The sequence below is a fragment of the Meles meles genome, chromosome 7, assembly GCF_922984935.1.
Source record: "Meles meles chromosome 7, mMelMel3.1 paternal haplotype, whole genome shotgun sequence".
Lineage (NCBI taxonomy): Eukaryota > Metazoa > Chordata > Mammalia > Carnivora > Mustelidae > Meles > Meles meles.
In genome coordinates this window covers 103,448,018-103,466,323 of record NC_060072.1, presented here as the reverse complement: position 1 = coordinate 103,466,323, position 18,306 = coordinate 103,448,018, and the positions used below count along the sequence as shown (strand labels likewise).

General features: G+C 40.0%; 1 protein-coding gene across 3 annotated transcripts in view; it reads right to left on the bottom strand.

Moving 5' to 3' along the window:
* Window positions 1–18,306, bottom strand: part of SRGAP1 (SLIT-ROBO Rho GTPase activating protein 1) — a 275,341-nt gene that overhangs the window by 131,807 nt on the left and 125,228 nt on the right. For all 3 annotated transcript variants that reach the window (XR_006819647.1, XM_046012397.1, XM_046012398.1), the window contains exon 2: window positions 3,152–3,347. Coding sequence is in view for 2 of the 3 variants with exons in the window: in XM_046012397.1 (XP_045868353.1) it covers window positions 3,152–3,347 (196 nt within the window). In the remaining variant the exon portion in view is untranslated. The remainder of the gene's footprint in view (window positions 1–3,151; window positions 3,348–18,306) is intronic.

Below are 18,306 nucleotides of genomic sequence, written 5' to 3'. Positions count from 1 at the left end.
GTTCGCTATTTTTATCTAGCGGATGTTCTAAAGACTTTACACACAGTAACTCTACATAATCCTTACCACTACAATTCAAGGCAGAAATTCTTTGTCTCCCCTCTATCCGTGAGAGAAGTGAGGCTGAGCGAGGCACGCTGATTTGCTGTTAAGACCAAAGCTGGTATCAGAGTCTTTGAGTAGGAGGAAGGCTGATCTAAGCCTTGGTCTTCTGTCAGAGGTAACTCTAAGCTAAGGACAGTTCTACATAATGAACATCTCAAAGCTGAGTGCTGTGCCCAAGACTTAACATTCATCTGGTGGAGAGGAGAGGAAACACTGAGTACATAACCCATGCCACCTATTAGTCACATCAAGCACTTCATCACGTTTCCCATTTAATGGTCACAAAATCTCATTGTACAAGTTAGAAAGCCAAGGCTCAGAAAGGGTAAGCAACTTGACCAAAACCACACAGGTAAGACAGTATTTGAACCAGGTCTGGCTCTTTCGTGAAGTCTGTCCTTCATTTTCTTCCTACCCTTGATTTGTCCTTTCTGTAGACTCATTATTCATCTTAGCTTTGTTCCCATATTCAATAAACTTACCCAAGTCAAAGAAAATTCCAAACAGTTTACCTTTTGACAAAAACATGTCCACAAACTGGGAGAAAGAAAAAGGGGCAGCTGAAGCCCTAAGGGATCAGACTGAGGTGCATGGGCCCATACCCAGTTCGCAACCGATTACCAAGTGCACAGAAGATACTCAAAAATATTTACTGAATGGGTGAATGGGCTATTTCTTACTTTAAAAAGGGACAGTTACTATAATAGAGTACTGGCTTCAGTCTCCTTTCCAGCTCTAGTCTCTGTCAAGTACATTGGACATCTGTCCACCCTGGAAACCATCACTAAGATTTATTTCTATGTTGGACCAACATGAGAGGTTGCCATTAAAAAAAAAAAAAAAGTATTCCCTATCTAGAATTATTCTGCATTTCCTTCTGCAAAAGTACCCTGGGGATACTGCCCACCCTACTTTTTATGTAGGATCCAAGGCCACAGAAGGGTATAAAAGAAAACAGCAAAGCCAGTGGTGAAGACAAAGACGGGCCTCTCGGGGCGCCTGGGTGGCTCAGTGGGTTAAGCCGCTGCCTTCGGCTCAGGTCATGATCTCAGGGTCCTGGGATCAAGCCCCGCATCGGGCTCTCTGCTCAGCAGGAAGCCTGCTTCCTCCTCTCTCTCTCTGCCTGCCTCTCTGCCTACTTGTGATCTCTCTCTGTGTGTCAAATAAATAAAATCTTAAAAAAAAAAAAAAAAAAAAAAAGACGGGCCTCTCTGACACCCACTCCAGTCTGCAGCTCAGGCTGAGCAGACAGGCCTTGTTGTTGCAGGGGGTCGGTGGTTTTCTGTTTTACCAATGCACTGAGATGGTCGTTGTGCTGGTCCCGATTTTACACTGGAGTGCAGCGCAAAAGGGTTGCCGGTAGGAAACCTCCAGTCCCACCTCCTTACCTTGCACAGGCCTCACCTTTAGTCCCCACATGGGACTAAAGCGTGGATATAAATGTCCATTTGAGTTTTCAGTTTCCTCTTCCTTTTTTGGCCCCTGGAAATTTCCCTTACTTTCCTATGAGTTCAGTTACACATTCAAAATGATGTCTATCATATTTTAATCAGCATTTCTGGGAGTTTTATAGAAGAAATACTTTTCAGATTACCTAGTCTACTATATTTCCGGAAGATTGTGTTGCCTTTTAATTATCTCCTACACAAGTCTATTTCTTTCTCCCTGTGGTGTTGCTAGTGGATGCCATTACTGTGAGCTCCATGAATGGTCTCCCTCCCTCCACTATGGTTTCTTCCAGTCCATAATCCTATCTGTGGTCTTCGTCATCATTCTAAAATGCAGGTCTAAGGGGTGCCTGGCTGGCTCAGTTGGTTAAGTGTCTGCCATCGGCTTCGTTCATGATCCCAGGGTCCTGGGATTGAGCCCCACATCGGGCTCCCTGCTCAGCGGGGAGCCTGCTTCTCCTTCTCCCTCTGCCTGCCACTCCCCCTGCTTGTGCTGTCTTGCTCCCTCTGTCAAATTAAATAAATAAAATCTTTAAAAATAAAATAAAAATAAAGTTCAGGTCTGAGCTGGCCAGTCTTCTAATTAAAACTCTCTAAAGGCTTCTCATGCTCTCAGAACAAAGTCCAAACTGCCAAGTGTGATCTACAGGCCTCGTGGACCTATAGCACAATTTCATCTGGAGTCACACTGCTCGCTACCTCACTACTTGCTCCCACCCAACTGCTTCTGTTCCACAAAACTGCCTTATACCCCTTCCCTTCTACTCCCTGATGCAGGATGTTCCCCTTGCCTGGAACCTCCTGCTCTGGGCCCCTCAACTTGCCAACTAGTCATTCATGTTTCACTTACATGTCACTTCCTCCAAGACCTTTCTCTGACCTTCCCTTCCCCACCTCCATTACTAAATGGATTTCCATGGGGTCTGTCTGCACTTATCCTGTCACAGTACTTGGATTCTCCATTAAAGTTGTCTGCCTACTTGTCTGTCTCTAGGATCTAAATTACAAAGCAAATTTCATTATCAGAAAATCTGTATGTATTTTTTAAACAAAGGAAGTACATTTAATTCAAAGTTGTTTTTTTTAATTAATTCAAGGTTTAACTGCATTTGGTCAGATTATTTTCCTAAAGATCTTTGTTTTAAGTCAGTCTCAACTGCAGTGACCACAAATATGACTGGGGGGTAGGGACCTAAACATAAGCAACCCCTACTGCTTATTTTCATACAAAATCACTACAGAAATCCTGAGGTCTTTGCTTGAAGAAGCAGCCATCTTAAATGTGCCCACTGAAACACCTATCTGGTAGAGAGTGACTCCCACTTTTCTGTAATCAGAAATTTTATAAACACACACCTTTTCTTCTTATTTATAAAGTTATCCACAAATATACATTTACTGGAAAGAAAAAATATCAAGAGATCACTTTTAAAATGTGATACATTGATGCTCATAAATTATAAATGCAAAGAGTTGCCTTTTACATATGGGTATACTAATCAACAGCTTCTCAAAGATGGAAAATTCTAAAACCAAGCAGGTGTTAAGAAGGTAGGCTTTCACCTTGGAAAGACGAATTTGAATCAAGTCTCTCTTACTTGTACTGTTGATGATCCTTAGTGCTTCTTGTCTTTGCCATGAACCTTTCTGCTAACTTCTCTAGGTTCCGAGAATATTCCGTCTCAATTTCAGCTTTTTTCCGGAAGAAATCCTGCAGGTCCTGGAGAAGCTGAACTCTCATCTCTGTTTGCTGTTCCAGGCATTTCTGCTGTTCTACCAGCTGAGCTCGAATTTCTAAGGAAAGAAGAGAATCCATTGGATGGTTTTGTGAAAATCAGTGAGGTGTGCTGGTATGTGCAAGATAAAGGTAACGAACTCTACTACATATTTAGCGCTGTATTGGACCTTTACGAGATTGCTCGGTCTAGATTGGTTCTTTACATAATCTGCTGACCCTTTAAAAGAATGAGACAAGTCCCAGGAAAGAATTTCAGAAATTAGAACAGAAACATGGGTTACATTTGCAATGCCACAAACATGCATGGAGTCATGAGGGCAAAAAAATTAAAGCCTTGGAGATAACAACTCATGACACGTGACATCTTTGAGGTGCTGTGTACATCGTAATTTTTTCAACAGCATTTTCCCTCAACTATCCCTTCTGAGTTGGAATGGCAAAGATGCGAGCATCATTTCTTCCAGACTTCTGAACCACCGCATATTTGCCAGTTGGCACATACAGAAACTGACATCTGGTAATTTGTATTTAGTGCATAAATTTCTAGTTTGTAAAACATGTAGCTTCTGGGTTTATAGGAATGCCGTGCCTAAAAATAATTTCTTTCTATATCCAAATAATCCATTCATAAATGGAGTCCTCAGACTGCACTTCATTATTCTAGTCACAACATCAAAGGCTCTTCGCTTGGCCTTCACTTTTTACACACCGTTCAAACTAACAGCTCTATTGACACATGTAATCCTGAAGAGAATCCTTTGATGATTTTAATACATTTGGAAGGTATCAGTCTTTGACTGATCTAGGGAAAACACAAAAGCAAAGGAGTATCATGCAAAACTATCTGTAAATGACTATCACAATGAAAACGTTGCGTTCTGGAAAATGAGATACAGCAATAACGACGGACTTATTCTTGTCTGAGACCCAGGGTTCACCTCCAGACAAGCAGATTCATACTGGAAAACTTTATTTCATCCTTCCCAGAGTCAGTGTGTATTCCCTAAAAGTGAGGGCTGAATCTCATTGAGTACAGTTGATAGAAATCAATGTCCAGGAGCGCCTGGCTGGCTCAGTCCATGGAGCATGTAACTCTCCATTCAAGAGTTGATCTTGGGGTTATGAGTTCGAGCCCCACATCTGGGTGCATCTGGGTATACAGATTCCTTAAAAATAAAATCTTTAAAAAGGAGAGAGAGAAATCAATGTCCAAATAACATCTCCTCAATTCCTTCCTATTATTCTTTAATAGGGAAAGACTGAGCTCACAATATGTATGCATACACTTGGCCATGTTTAATCAAGCTCATTAACAGCAGGGTAGTCAAATTCTCAATGGGGAGTCAGAAAACGTGCTCAATGTAATAATGGCTAGCAATAATCAAACACTATTCTACACCCTACTGTAGTAGGTAGGAGTATTATCCTCATTTTACAAAAAAAGGAACTGAGATTGAAGGAGATTAAATACTTTATCCTGACAAAAAAGGCCCAAATAACTATGAAACGAGGCCCTCAGTAAGGTCATGTTCCAGGCAACAATGCTCTGGGGAGCATAGGAAGCATTTCTCAAGTGTCCTCTCCTTGGTTTCTCTACCTCTAGATTGGGGGAGCCATTATTAATCACATAGAAGTGTGGTGATCACTAGAGTGAAAACATTATTACAGGCTTTTAACTACCAGGAACAGCATCTGGTTTTTAGTCAATCAAAGTAAGTGTTTTTCAATACAGTATTATAATCACCATGTCTGCCAAACTCTTTTCCCCACAAATACAGAACTATTTTTGTTTCATGAAGAAAAAAGAAATCAAGGGTGGGGATATTTCTCATTCAGGAATCTCAGTAAGTCTTTTAAGATTTAGTAATTTTAGCACATCTTGCTGTGCTAAGAGAAAATAAATCAATTGTCTTAGGCTGTCAACTAGGTTTTTTTTTTTTTTCTCTCTTTTAAGTAGTGTTAGTGCCAAATAAGAAATAAAAGTGGCCGAGAGTACAGATCTCAATAGAACTACACAAAAATTCTGTGGGCTTCCTTCTTCAGTCTCATTCTTAGATTTTTCTCTTACTTGCTTCCTTCAGTGTTTAAAATCAAGAGCTAGGGGCACCTGGGTGGCTCAGCGGGTTAAGCCTCCACCTTCGGCTCAGGTCATGATCCCAGGGTCCTGGGATCGAGCCTCGCATTGGGCTCTCTGCTCAGCAGGGAGCGGGCTTCTCCCTTTCTATCTGCCTGCCTCTTTGCCTACGTCTGCCTACTTGTGATTTCTCTCTCTGTCAAATAAATAAATAAAATTTATTTTATTTATTTAGTAATTAAATTAAAAATCTTTTTTAAAAAAATCTTTAAAAAAATCAAGAGCTAGGGGATTTTGAGAAGGAGGACTATATTTAAACAGTTAAAAAAAACTCATCTTCTTTTTGCAGGCAGTAACTGTTACTTCATATTATCTGTAATTTCCCCATCAAAACAGGACAGTAACAGCATTTTCAAGAAGGAAAATGTAAGGGACAGAATCTAGGGTATTGTTGTAAGAAAATAAAACATGCTCCAAAAACTGAAGGAGAATTCACTTGGTCACCTCTTTAATTTAGACAAGTTGGGGACAAATGAGGAAAAGGTCACCAAAAAAGAACATAAGGAAAAAAAAATATCAGTATAAAGGTACTACCATAAGACATGCCTTATTAGGAAGCGAAAACCTTTGGGTTCCAGAGCCACAATGCAGCACAATGTCAGAGGAGCTCACTTCACTGCACGTATGGTAAAGCTTTATTAACATGACCTCACTAGGCGTGATCTAACCTTATATGGCACTGAAGAACTGAAAAGATTTTTTAATAAACGAGTAAAATAAACAGTCACATAAATTCTGGCTCACCGCTCAGAACAGATCAAAGAAGTCAGTGATGTACCGCGTCCCACACCCTGTCAATCCTTAATGGGACCACAGGGGGCTACAGGACATAGCACCACTGTCCTCCCAGGTACCAAAGAATCATGAGGGCTGGAACTGGTGAAAGCATCACATTAAAGAGTGATTTCTCGAAAAAGTGTGAGTCTTATTTCTGTAGAAGGGATTGCAACTTCCCAACCACCTTCTTTAAAGACACTCTTTCAGGACTCTATTAGCTTTCATGTATCTAGTACCGACCTGGATCATTTTTTTGAGACTCTGCTTCATTTTAATTTAGTTAACCAAGCCATTATTGAGCCCCTATTTTGTGTTAGGCAGGAGTTACAAAGATTTATGATGCACAACTCCTTCTGGTAGGAAATACAAATCCCAAGTTGATAGTATCAGTACATCAGTGTTGTAATGAAGAAATGTGCCAGGAAGCTAGGGAAAGGGGAGTGGACAGTGGTAGACTGTGGAAGAGCCTGGAAGACACAATGTCCTGTATAAGCAGCTATAACCACCAAAAAAGTGGAAAGATGATTCATAGATTGAGAGAAATATTTGAAAATTATGTATCTAATAAGGAACTTATACCTAGAATATATAAAGAACTCTTACAACTCAACAACGAAACACAAGTAATCCAATTTTTAAAATGGGTAAAGAATCTAAACAGACATTTTCTCTGCAAAAGATCTACAGATGGCCAACAGCAAATGAAATGTGTCTCAACATCATTAGCCATCAGGAAGAGGCAAATCAAAAGTAAATGAGACACTCCTTCACACCTGTGTGGATGTTTATAATAAAAAAGACAGATAATAACAAGAGTTGGTAATGACGTGGAGAAACTGGAACCCTTGTTTGCTGCTGGTGGGAATGCAAAATGGCACAGCTATTCTGGAAAACAATTTGGAAGTTCTTCCAAAGGTTAAACATAGAGTTAACACAGACAGCAAATCCACTTCTACCTAGGTACATACCCAAGAAAAATGAAAACACAAAAATTTATATACAAATGTTTAGAGCCATATTATTTATAATAGCTGGAAAGTAGAACAACACACTTGTCCATCAATTGAACAGATAAACAAAATGTGGTCTAGCCATAGAATTTTACTCAGGCTTCATAAAAAGGAATGAAGTACTGATTTGTGCTACAACATATATGAAACCTGAAAACATAACCTTAGTGAATGAAATCAGTCATGAAGGGAAACTGATAACGAGATGTCTAGAAGAGACTAAACCACAGAGCTGAGTTGTTACTAGGGCTGGAAGAGTTGAGGGGAAATGGGAGGGGATTGCTAAGGGGTGTAGGGTTTCTTTATGGGATGATGAAAATGTTCTAGAAGTGACGGTGGTGATGGTTACAAACCCGTGAACATACTAAAAAACACTAAATTGTACACTTTCAGTGGGTGAGTTAAATGATCTGTGACTTACAGCTGTTATACAAAAAAAAAGATATACTGCTGTATCACAATTCCATGAAATTTTGGTTGTGGAGACATTCCTAAGAATGATGATAATAGTACTACAAAATAACTCGTATTTCCATGCCTAGCACTTTTTAGTAGTTAATCAAATTTGACAACATAAGGGTAAGTACTTTAAAATGATGTCTTCATGGTGGTTCTTGCTTCAGTATTTTTACTTCACCCTGAATTTGTTTGTAAGCCAGAGTAGTAAATTTACTAACTGTGAGCATCATTGTTGTGTTAATTGTCACAATTTCTAATGGTATAGAAAAGATTTACCTAATAGAACATTAGGAGGGGCTTATTACCATGACTCCCAAATAGCACAATCTCTTTTAGGCAGAAAAATACCATCTCTGAGGAGGTTCTAAGTAGCCATTATTTAAATCTAGGTCAGGACCTACTAAATAATAATGGCCATTTTAGTAGGACTAAAATTTGCTGTTTTTTAAAAAAAGACATTTCATTTCTGATCTAAGAGTGCCACCACAGAATCAACATTAACAATCCAACAATAGTACACAAAAAGTATGCTTTCAAACTACTCAATCTGTTAAACAAAATTGAAACAGTTCCTCTAAGCTATAAAAATCTGCTGACAATACTAAGTAAAACAAAATTGCCTTGGGAAGGAGGAAACAGAGACATTTCTTCCTATAGCTGATAAAGAAAGGGAAGTCCTAATCCTCGGAAATAAATTTGTGTGAGACCACAGAATGATGCATAGTTCGGGGAAAGATTGAGTCCATGAGACAGGGCTGCTTCTCTAATACGTTACTAAAGGACTGGCACTAGCATATAAAATCGATAGATTGGGTGTGACACTCATGATCGCCCAGCAGATAGAAATGCAACAAAATTTCTAAGTTGTCGCAAACCATCTCAATTATTTCATATCTTGTTTGGTCAGATTTTTCCTTTTGATAATTAAAAAAGTATACATTCTGTTAAAATTTATCAGTACCTTTACCCAATGAATAAAAGGTATTTTCCCAAATGATAGGTGAGAGCCAATGGAATGTCTCAGAGAAGAACCCAGTGATATTCTAACCGGTTCTGTCAATTATTCACAAGCTTACTGTTTACATGAATACTTATACAATCTTTCAGTTGCCAATTAGCTAAATACCAGGTGCAAACTTCGGTGAAATACATTTTTTATGCTAGAAATTTGGAGAAAAAAAAATCCACAGGGGCAGCTGGGTGGCTCAGTGGATTAAGCCTCTGCCTTCGGCTCAGGTCATGATGTCAGGGTCCTGGGATCGAGCCCTGCATCGGGCTCCCTGCTCAGCGAGGAGCCTGCTTCCCCTCACCCCCTGCCACCTTCTGTGCTTGCCTCTCTGCCCACTTGTGATCTCTGTCTGTCAAATAAATAAATAAAATTTTTAAAAATCCACAGACATAAGCAAAGACCATTTCTCCATTTCAGTAGAAATCCAAGATTTATGCTTCTCTTATACTTCACACAGAAATTAGGTGACATCAGTATGGATATAGACAGGAGTTCTAGTGGTAGTATTACAAATCACGGGAAAGGTGCCTGGATGGCTCAGGGTTAAGTGTCCCACTCTTGATTTTGGCTTGTCATGATCTCAGGGGCTTGGGATTGAGCCCCACCTGGTGCTCTGAGCTCAGTGGGGAGTCTGCTTGAGATTCTCTCTCTCCCTCTCCCTCTTTCCCTTGCCGACTTGCACATGTTCTTTCATCTCTCAAATAAATAAATAAATCTTTTTAAAAAAATCATGAGAAATGGGACAAATGACTTAACCTCTCAATTTTCACCTTGTGAAATAACAGTCCCCCCTCCCAAGACTGGGGAAGATTAAATGAGTAGAAATGAAAAGCACGTCGCCATCTGCAAACCACCTGGTAAAATGTAAAGATGCTATTATTACTAGCATCTGCAGGCTTTCGTTACAAAGATATTCACTGACCACTTCTCTGTGCCAGGCTCCTTACTAGGCACTATAAAGAATAGGCGGAAAGTCCTGAGCCCCATCCTCAGTAAGAAGACAGACAGTGCAGACAGTGAGAGCCAGTGACCTTCAAGGTCTTTACGTATGTGTGTCAAAGAGCAATGGAGGTGTGCGGGGAAGCTTCCATGCTTGGGCAAAGGGGCAAGCACTGAGGAGGTAACCTTGAGATTGACCTAGCAGTTTGCTGATACACATAGGGGTAAGGGTACTCTGGCTAAAGGAATAGCAAACTCATCTGCAGGAGGAGGGAGAGAACAAGGAGACTTATTCCAAGGGCGTCTCTGCTGTGGAAACCCAACCCTGGACTTCTAGGGGGTCTGGTCATGAGCCTAGGGCAGCCCCTTGCAGAGAACTAAGGAGTAAGATTTTCTATCTTGGGTCAATTTCCCAGACTGGTTTGATGATAAAAACCACCCAGGGTGCTTATTAAAAATACCTGTGTCCAATCCCCTTGGCTGGCTTTTTTTATCTTGTTGGTCTGGCAGGACCTGGAATGGGGGATTTTTATTACATACCCAGGCGAATCTTTTCACTGGGTTACTTCAGGAAACACAAGCAAAGAACTGAACAATTCTGCTTAAGGAAGATACATAATCAGACTTGCATTTCAGAAAATCACACAAATAACTAATTAAATAAATGAAATGCTAAGCAGCTTACACCTTAAGAAATCAGAATTTCTTTTGTAAACTGTATGATTCCCTGTTTGAATTATGAATTACTAGGCAAAACAAACCAAAAATAAAACTCTCACAAGAATGAATGGTATCCATGTTCTCCCCTGCCTAAGCCCATTATTTTAATTAGTCATGAATCACTCATTTCTGTCATCTGGTGTGGAACTAATGAGTATTTCCATTTAATTTGCTATCAGAAAGCAGAAGCTGATTTTCAACCACATTGTGGAGAAACCTGTAGAGCTGTGCTGGCCAATATGGAGCCATTAGTCACACTGAGAGCTTCCAATGTGGCTAGTCCAAACTGAGATGTGCCGTCAGGGTAAAAATACACATGAGATTTCAACATCTTATTAGGAAAAAGGAACGATGTAAAAATGTCTCATTGATAATTGTTAATGCTGACTTTTAAAAATGTGGACACTGGGAAAAAACTCTAGACATTGGCTTACAGAAAAGACATGATTAACATTAACTTCACCTGTTCATCTGTTTCCTTTCACTTTTTAAAAATAACTATTAAAAAATCTAAAATTAGAAATGTGGCTCATCTCTAGGACAAAGCTCCTCTAGGATCTGAGGACATTAGCAACCAAGTTTCTCATAGGTGGAATCTGAAATGTGGAGTTCTCATCAGAAGAGGTTTTTGAAGAATTAGCAGGCTTGATGAGAAGACAGAACTTAAGCACAATGCACATACGGGACAGAATACAGAGGAGGCAAGACTCTAGTTGCAGTTGGGAGTGTGACCTTGGAGGAGGAACTATTTCTTTGGACTCCTCAACTGCAGAATGACGGCTAATTATAGATGTCTTATTCCCCCTTCCAAAGAAAATGAAAGGTTTTAACAAGAAATGAAAAGACTTTCTCATCTTGTAAAGCACTGCATTGGCCAATTATCATAAAACATGTAATGAAAAAAGAAGAAAGATATTCTAGATTTGATAATATTGACTACATAGCCTAAAGGACTTTCAGAAAAGAAACGATCATGGGCCAATTGGGATTATCATCAGTGACAGCTTCAGAGGGCATTGACCCTGTACTGCTTTCAAAGGATAGGCAGGATTTTGAAGGCTGTGCAAATTTGGGGCATGGAAATGTAGTTTCTTAAAGTAAAAATGATATTTTTGATATTCTGGCCCAGAAGAGTTAGACTCTAGGGAAGGAAGCTTTGGATGGCTGGACCAAATGTAACCTTCCAGGTTACTGCCTCTCCCTAGTCTTTCTACTTTTAAATTATGAGATCACCAACAATTTAAGCAAAAAATAGCATACACATATATGAAATCAAGTTGCTTCCATTCTAAGCTGAAAACCACGATCTCATCCTAGAACTCTAGAGATGGCTAGCATATTTGTGGGGGAGTAGAATTATGATAAAACCTTTTGGAATAAAACAAGGTTAACTGTCCTCTTGGTAGAGTTAATCTTCATTGTTTTGGATATAAAAGTAAAGTCAATTTCACAACATTTCTGACACTTAAAGAGAGGCTGCACATCCTTCTCTGAGTTGTCATTACAACATCTTCATTTGAAAGGACATTAACCTCAGTATTATTTTAGGATAAAAGCTTAGTATAAAAGCTTCAGTTTTCATAGCTTTTGAAAGCCAAATATTACATTTTGGCCTAGATAACCTTTTTCAGGTGAAGTATGGAAAACAAATTTGCACCCCCCTCCCCCCATGAAAGCCAGTTAGCCAGGATAAAAGGCAGTAACTTAAGGGGATCAACTATAGTGTAATACATTGCAGGAAAGGCCAGTTTAAGGAAGTACAGAGCTGAATGATTCATCGTCATGCCTGTATTTGGAGTGCACAAGAGGTAAGATTTCATTAACTTCCCCATAATTAAGCAAGGACATTTCAGACTGTATTAGTAGATTGATTTTTACTACCAGAAAAAGACCATGTGTGAAAACCATTGATCTAAGATTTATATTTTGGAATGGCTTGTGTTGCTGAACTTTCAAAGGTTCAAGGCATTCTCAAAACGTTGACATTCTTACCTGATATAATTCAAGATGAAGTCTCATGGAATAAATAGAAAAGCTTGCACAATTTTTGGAGTAAGTTTTAAGAATGAAAAACTTTTTTTTTTTTTTAAGATTTTATCTATTTATTTGACAGAAAGTTCACAAGCAGGCAGAGAGGCAGGCAGTGAGAAAGAGTAGGAAGCAGGCTCCCTGCTGAGCAGAGAGCCTGATGTGAGGCTCCATCCCAAGACCCTGAATCAAAGGCAGAGGCTTAACCCATTGAGCCACCCAGGCACCCCTCAAGAATGAAAAACTTTTTTTTTTTTTTTAAGATTTTGTTTATTTATTTGACACAGACAGAGATCACAAGTAGGCAGAGAGGCAGGCAGAGAGAGAGGGGGAAGCAGGCTCCCCTCTAAGCAGAGAGCCCAAGGCGGGGCTCGATCCCAGGACCCCAAGATCATGACCCGAGCCGAAGGCAGAGGCTCCAACCCACTGAGCCACCCAGACGCCCCAAGAATGAAAACTTTTAAAGTAGTTCAAATTTTTTGTACTGAGTTACTTTCAAATTGAGGTGTTCCCCCCCTCCCACCTTTTAAAAAGATTTTTAAGTAATAATTTCTACACCCAACACTGGGCTCAAACTCACAATTGCGAGGTTCAAGAGTTACATCTTTACTGATGGAAACAGTCAGGCCCCCCAAACTGAGCCTTTTTCAAATTAAGACTCTTCTCTTCATTGCAGTAATTATAATTTTGAAGTGTACAGTATAGCCTCCCAAGCATTTTACCATTTACATGGTAAATACCAGGAGAATATTTATTGAGTTCCTACTAGTTTCAGATTCTGTGACAGGTACTTCATACAGCTTAGCTCATTTAATTTTTACAGCAATCATATTATGTAGTGCCTCCATTAAGTAGATGAGGATATTAAAGTAGAGAGAGGTTATTTTGTCCAAAGTCATACAATTATTAAGTACTAAATCTTGGATTTCCATTCAGGTTTGTCTGACTCCAATGTTTATGATACAAAATTATAATGTTCAACAATTACACATTAGTGCATAATTATATAAAGCAAGCCCAAGTGATCCAGGTTGGCCTTCTAAGTAATTTGTTTGAATGTATACAGACACTGTATATAACTTAATGTATCAAATAAAATTTAACTACCAAGAATCTAGCTAGCATCATTTAGAAAAGCAATGATTACATTCCTAGTATTTACTTAGTTAAGAAAGCCAAAAGAACCTCTTCCTCCCCTGAAAAACTCAAATATTTTATAAAAACTAGTTAAGTGACTAATACTAATTCCCTAGTATTTCCTGAATGTTGTAACTTTATGGGAAACTGAATTTAGGTCAACTACTGCTGTTCTTAAATTGTGCTTATTTAAGTTGTTGTTTTAAACTGTGAATTGTTATAAATTGCTAATATGTTAAAAGTACTGTAAAGCTTTGAACTACACAGATTATAAATCCCCAAATACAAATATCATATCTTTAAATTTCCATAGAGCACATAATAGATGCTCAGTAACTATCTCTGGTGAATGTTTTAGTAAAGATCGCAAGTTGTCAGGCGGCTTAGTTATGTACATTATGGACTCAGGACTCAAATTCTGCTAATTCATAAAATGGTCTTTCCATTTCCCTCTCCCCAAGGTCACTGTCGCATCACTACCTCCTCTTTCTTTGCTCCATCAGGTCCTTCTGGCATCCAGCCCCACAAGGTCTACACCCTATTTGGTCAATAGTGGAGAAGACTCTAGTTAAAACCACTGACTCTCATATTTTAATCATCTCCCAGTTAAAGGAATTTTATATGTCTACTTCTACGACAGAGGATACCTTCATCTAGGAAAATGCCAAAAGAAACACTAATCATTTCACTTAATTTTCTTCAAGTCTCTACCACAGACTTCCATTGGATTGCTATTGGCGACTTTACATCTTACACTGACTTAACTACAGTTCAGTAAGTGAGAGCTCCAATGACCTCTGGCTCCAAGGAGCTGGAACTCTGGCCCAGGAGGCGATGATACAAGGCAAGCAGAAAGTGGTCAAGTGCTTGTGCTCCTCAACATAAAGTTTACATTTACTGACAGTCACAGTTCTCGATCATAGAACAAATGACATTCAAGCTTCAGGCTATAAAAGCCTTAAAAGAGATACCATTAAAACACACACACACACACACGCACACGCACGTGCGTGTGCGTATACTAATATGTGTATCTTTCAAGATTTTTCAGGTCTAAGTAAATACTGAACAGCAACCAGCTCGTTAAAACTGGCTTGTAGAAAACAGAGGGCTCCTGGGTGGCTCAGTCGGCTGAGTGTCCAACTCTTGATTTCGGCTCAGGTGGTGATCACTGGACTGTGAGATCGACCCGACCCCCTGCGATGGGCTGTGTATGCAGTGGGGAGTCTGCTTCAGATTCTCTCTCCTCCCTCTGCCCCTCTCCACTGTGTGCGCTCACTCTCTTTCTCAAATAAAAAAATAAATAAATCTTTTCAAATGTCAGAAACATTAATTCTCTTCATTACAGTATCCCTTCAAAGTACCAAATAAAATGTCTAATTTGATAGACTACCTTTGTATCAAAAATTACATTCTTTTGTTTTATCCTCAGATATGAGCCAAACTCTGTAATAAAATGATATTTCTGGTCCCGCAGACACATCCAACTTATACCCACATAATCTGCAAAAATGGAATTCAACAGGTTCACTCAGCAATGTCCACTTAACAAGCAAGCAAGTGAGAAAAGAAAGGCTTCCGCTAGTCATCCGACAAACATTTACTGAGCACCCTCCAGGTGCTGAGCTCTGGGGAAACAAAACAACTACGTTGTGCCCCAGGGCCTCTCAGGTGAGCTCCTAGTCTACAGACATGAAAACAAATAACTGTTATTGTTATAATGATCATCATTTACAGTGCGATGCAGTAAGTCCTGTAATGGAAGCATGTGCTGGGAGAACACACAGGAACGAGCAGCAAACTGCCCACGGAAACTGGAGTTGGCAGACAAGTAGGAAAGTGCCAAGTTGAGGGTGGGTACAGGAAGGGTACTATGGGCAAAAGGAGCAGCCTGGGCAAAGCCCAAGGCACAGGACTATCTGGAAAGTTCAGGGCATTACACGGATGGCAGTTTGTTCCATATTGCTCGGTGATAAGGAGCACATCAATTATTAGGAGGATTTAAAAGTAAATACTCTAGGGGCACCAGGGTACTTAGCTCATCAATTATTAGGAGGATTTAAAAGTAAATACTCTAGGGGCACCAGGGGACTTAGTCAGCTAAGTATCCAACTCTTGAGTTTGTCTCAGGTCATGATCTTGGGGTCGTGGGATCGAGCCCCATGTGGGGCTCCACACTCAATGGAGAGTCTGCAGGAGTCTCTCTCCCTCTCCATTTGCCCCTTCCCCCTATGCTTATGTGTTCTCTCTCTCTCAAACAAGAAAATCTTTTTAAAAAAAATCCTCTAAAAGGGTAAGGGATGCTATTTTTATTCAGTTCCTCATTCACTTACTGTTGGGAATGTTTCAATTTATATATTTAGTAAGTTAAAAACAAATGCATATTATTCACATTAGAAAAGATAGCTGTATAACTATGTTCTAACTGATGAAACTACCAGAAAATGACATTTCCTGCCAAATCCTTGACAACAGATTTTTAAAAATTATGTTATGTTAATTTAGACAAGGGAGAACAATGTCACCCACATTCAATACAATACTGAGGATATGGAATGGAAGGATTTATAAGTACCTACATGATCAGAGTTGACTTCTATTTTACTTTTTTAAAAAATATTTTATTTATTTATTTGACAGAGAGAGAAAGCAATCATAAGTAGACAGAGGCGCAGGCAGAGAGAGAGGGGGAAGCAGGCTCCCTGCCAAGCAGAGAGCCTGATGCGGGACTCGATCCCAGGACCCTGAGATCATGACCTGAGCTGAAGGCAGAGGCTTAACCCACTGAGCCACCCAGGCGCCCGACTTCTATTTTACTTTAATTAGATTTAAGTTTTAAATTTAAAAAGTAGCTTAAAATGACGAATTATTTAAAATACCTAGCTTCTACCTTTCTTGTCTTGTTTGGGGTCCATTCATCTTATAATTTACTTTGAAAAGTACACTTCTTAAAAGACATTGTATCGTTTAATCTTCACAACAAAAAGCAGTACAGAAATACTAAGGTAAAACTGCTAGGATTTCCCAATATTATACCTCTTGATATGCTCTTTGTAAGATCTCAGATACTGTCTAAGTTTTATGGCCTCTGCCAGGTCCACTTATTCCTGTAGCTGCTCTTACCTGGAAGAGATTGATTTTTAAATAGGATCAATGTGGGAAGAGCCAAGTGTGTGTTGTGAAACACTGCCCTTCCTCCGAATCCCCAGTACCAGGGAGCTTCTCTCCACCTCTTTCCTAGCTACTCATCTATGACCTAGACACGGGCTTTTACTTGAAACTTTCCTCCCCACGTCTCTGCCCAAACTGTGTACTACTTCTGTTCAGTTTCACTCTGTTAAACAGCACTCTGCGGTGGGAGCACGGACAACAGTGACTCCAACTTTGGCCCGCCATCTTGTCCATGTTTGCCGGATCACCTTCCATGGAAGCGTGTGTTCCAGGACCCCTGGACGTTACTTCACATACTTGAGAAATGCCCACCAAGGCCAGGCTAGGAGAGGCACGTTTTGACCTCCCATGACTCTGTGAGAGGCAACAAAGTCTTTCCCCTTCCTGATGCACAGGTAGGGCCACAAGATCTAATTACAGGTTATCTGTCAATTAGGTGCATGCAAACCCTTCGAGGAGCATGTGAAGGAACCGTGGATCTCACTACAATGCTCCACATGACCCCTTGCTTGCTCTACAAAATCTGTGGGCTAAGGTCTGCACTTGTGGATAATAACCATGCAGCTGGATCACTGACCGCCCAAACCTCCCTCAGCAAGGGATGAGTCTCCCTGAATGAGACTCTGTCAACTGTGTGGACTGGCCTGCTTTGTCTTCTGACGATTGGGGGATACTCTTCTGTTCCGCCTCCACTTTCTGACCCCTGTGTCTAATGTAGAGGCAAGGGTCACAAAACGACAGAAATGAAAGACAATGAACTGACAGACTTAGGGAAAAGAGGGAAAGGTGAGAGCAAGAAGAGATAAAGAGAGACAGCTTAAGGAGAAAAGAATTGAGGAGAGGGAGAGAAGTAAGAGAGGAAAAATGAGGAGGGGGGTGTGAGGAAAGGGGGCAAGTGAAGAAAACGAAATAACTGTAAAGTAAGTGAAGAAGGTCTTCAGGAAGTCACTGACTCAGTCTTGGGCACTGGAGGGACTGAGAGCACTTTAATCTACTCAGGCTTGTCCTCAGGCTCCGAGCCTTTTCAAAAGTACATTCTGCTTTTAACAAATTTTGGATATCTGGCTTTAGTCTTAGGCGAGCACGAGAATAAAATTTCAAGGTCAAGCATAACTCCTTTTTCTTATTAGGACCAAAGCGCAGGTTGTTCAGAATCATAAGAGCATCCCCTTTTAAGCCTTTAGAAACCTAGGTAAAAATCAGAATTGGTCATGAATGTATAACTTCACGTTTAATGGAACTTTAAGCTCAATGGACGAGCATGGGACTCAACCAGGATCATCTTTCACAGGACCCTGATTCACGTGTAGCTCTGAGACCAAAGGGTAAAAATTCTTTGTATTCATTCTATTTTCATGATTAATTTTTGCAGCCCTGGAACATTTTTAATTATCTTGGCACCTTAGGGATAGAGTGGAAAGGCCACTAAAAACAGGCAGAAGTGCTCGGAATTTTTGTACCATCTTCCTTTTATGTAAAAATGAGATCAATTCAGCAAGACCAAAACTTTCCACTTTGAGCCACAGCACAATGTTCCCCCCGCCCCGCTCCTTTTAAATTTAGAGGTCTCTGGTGAGAACCCACACTACTCACAAGCAAAGCTGATGTTCTCTTAGCTGCCGGCATTGAGA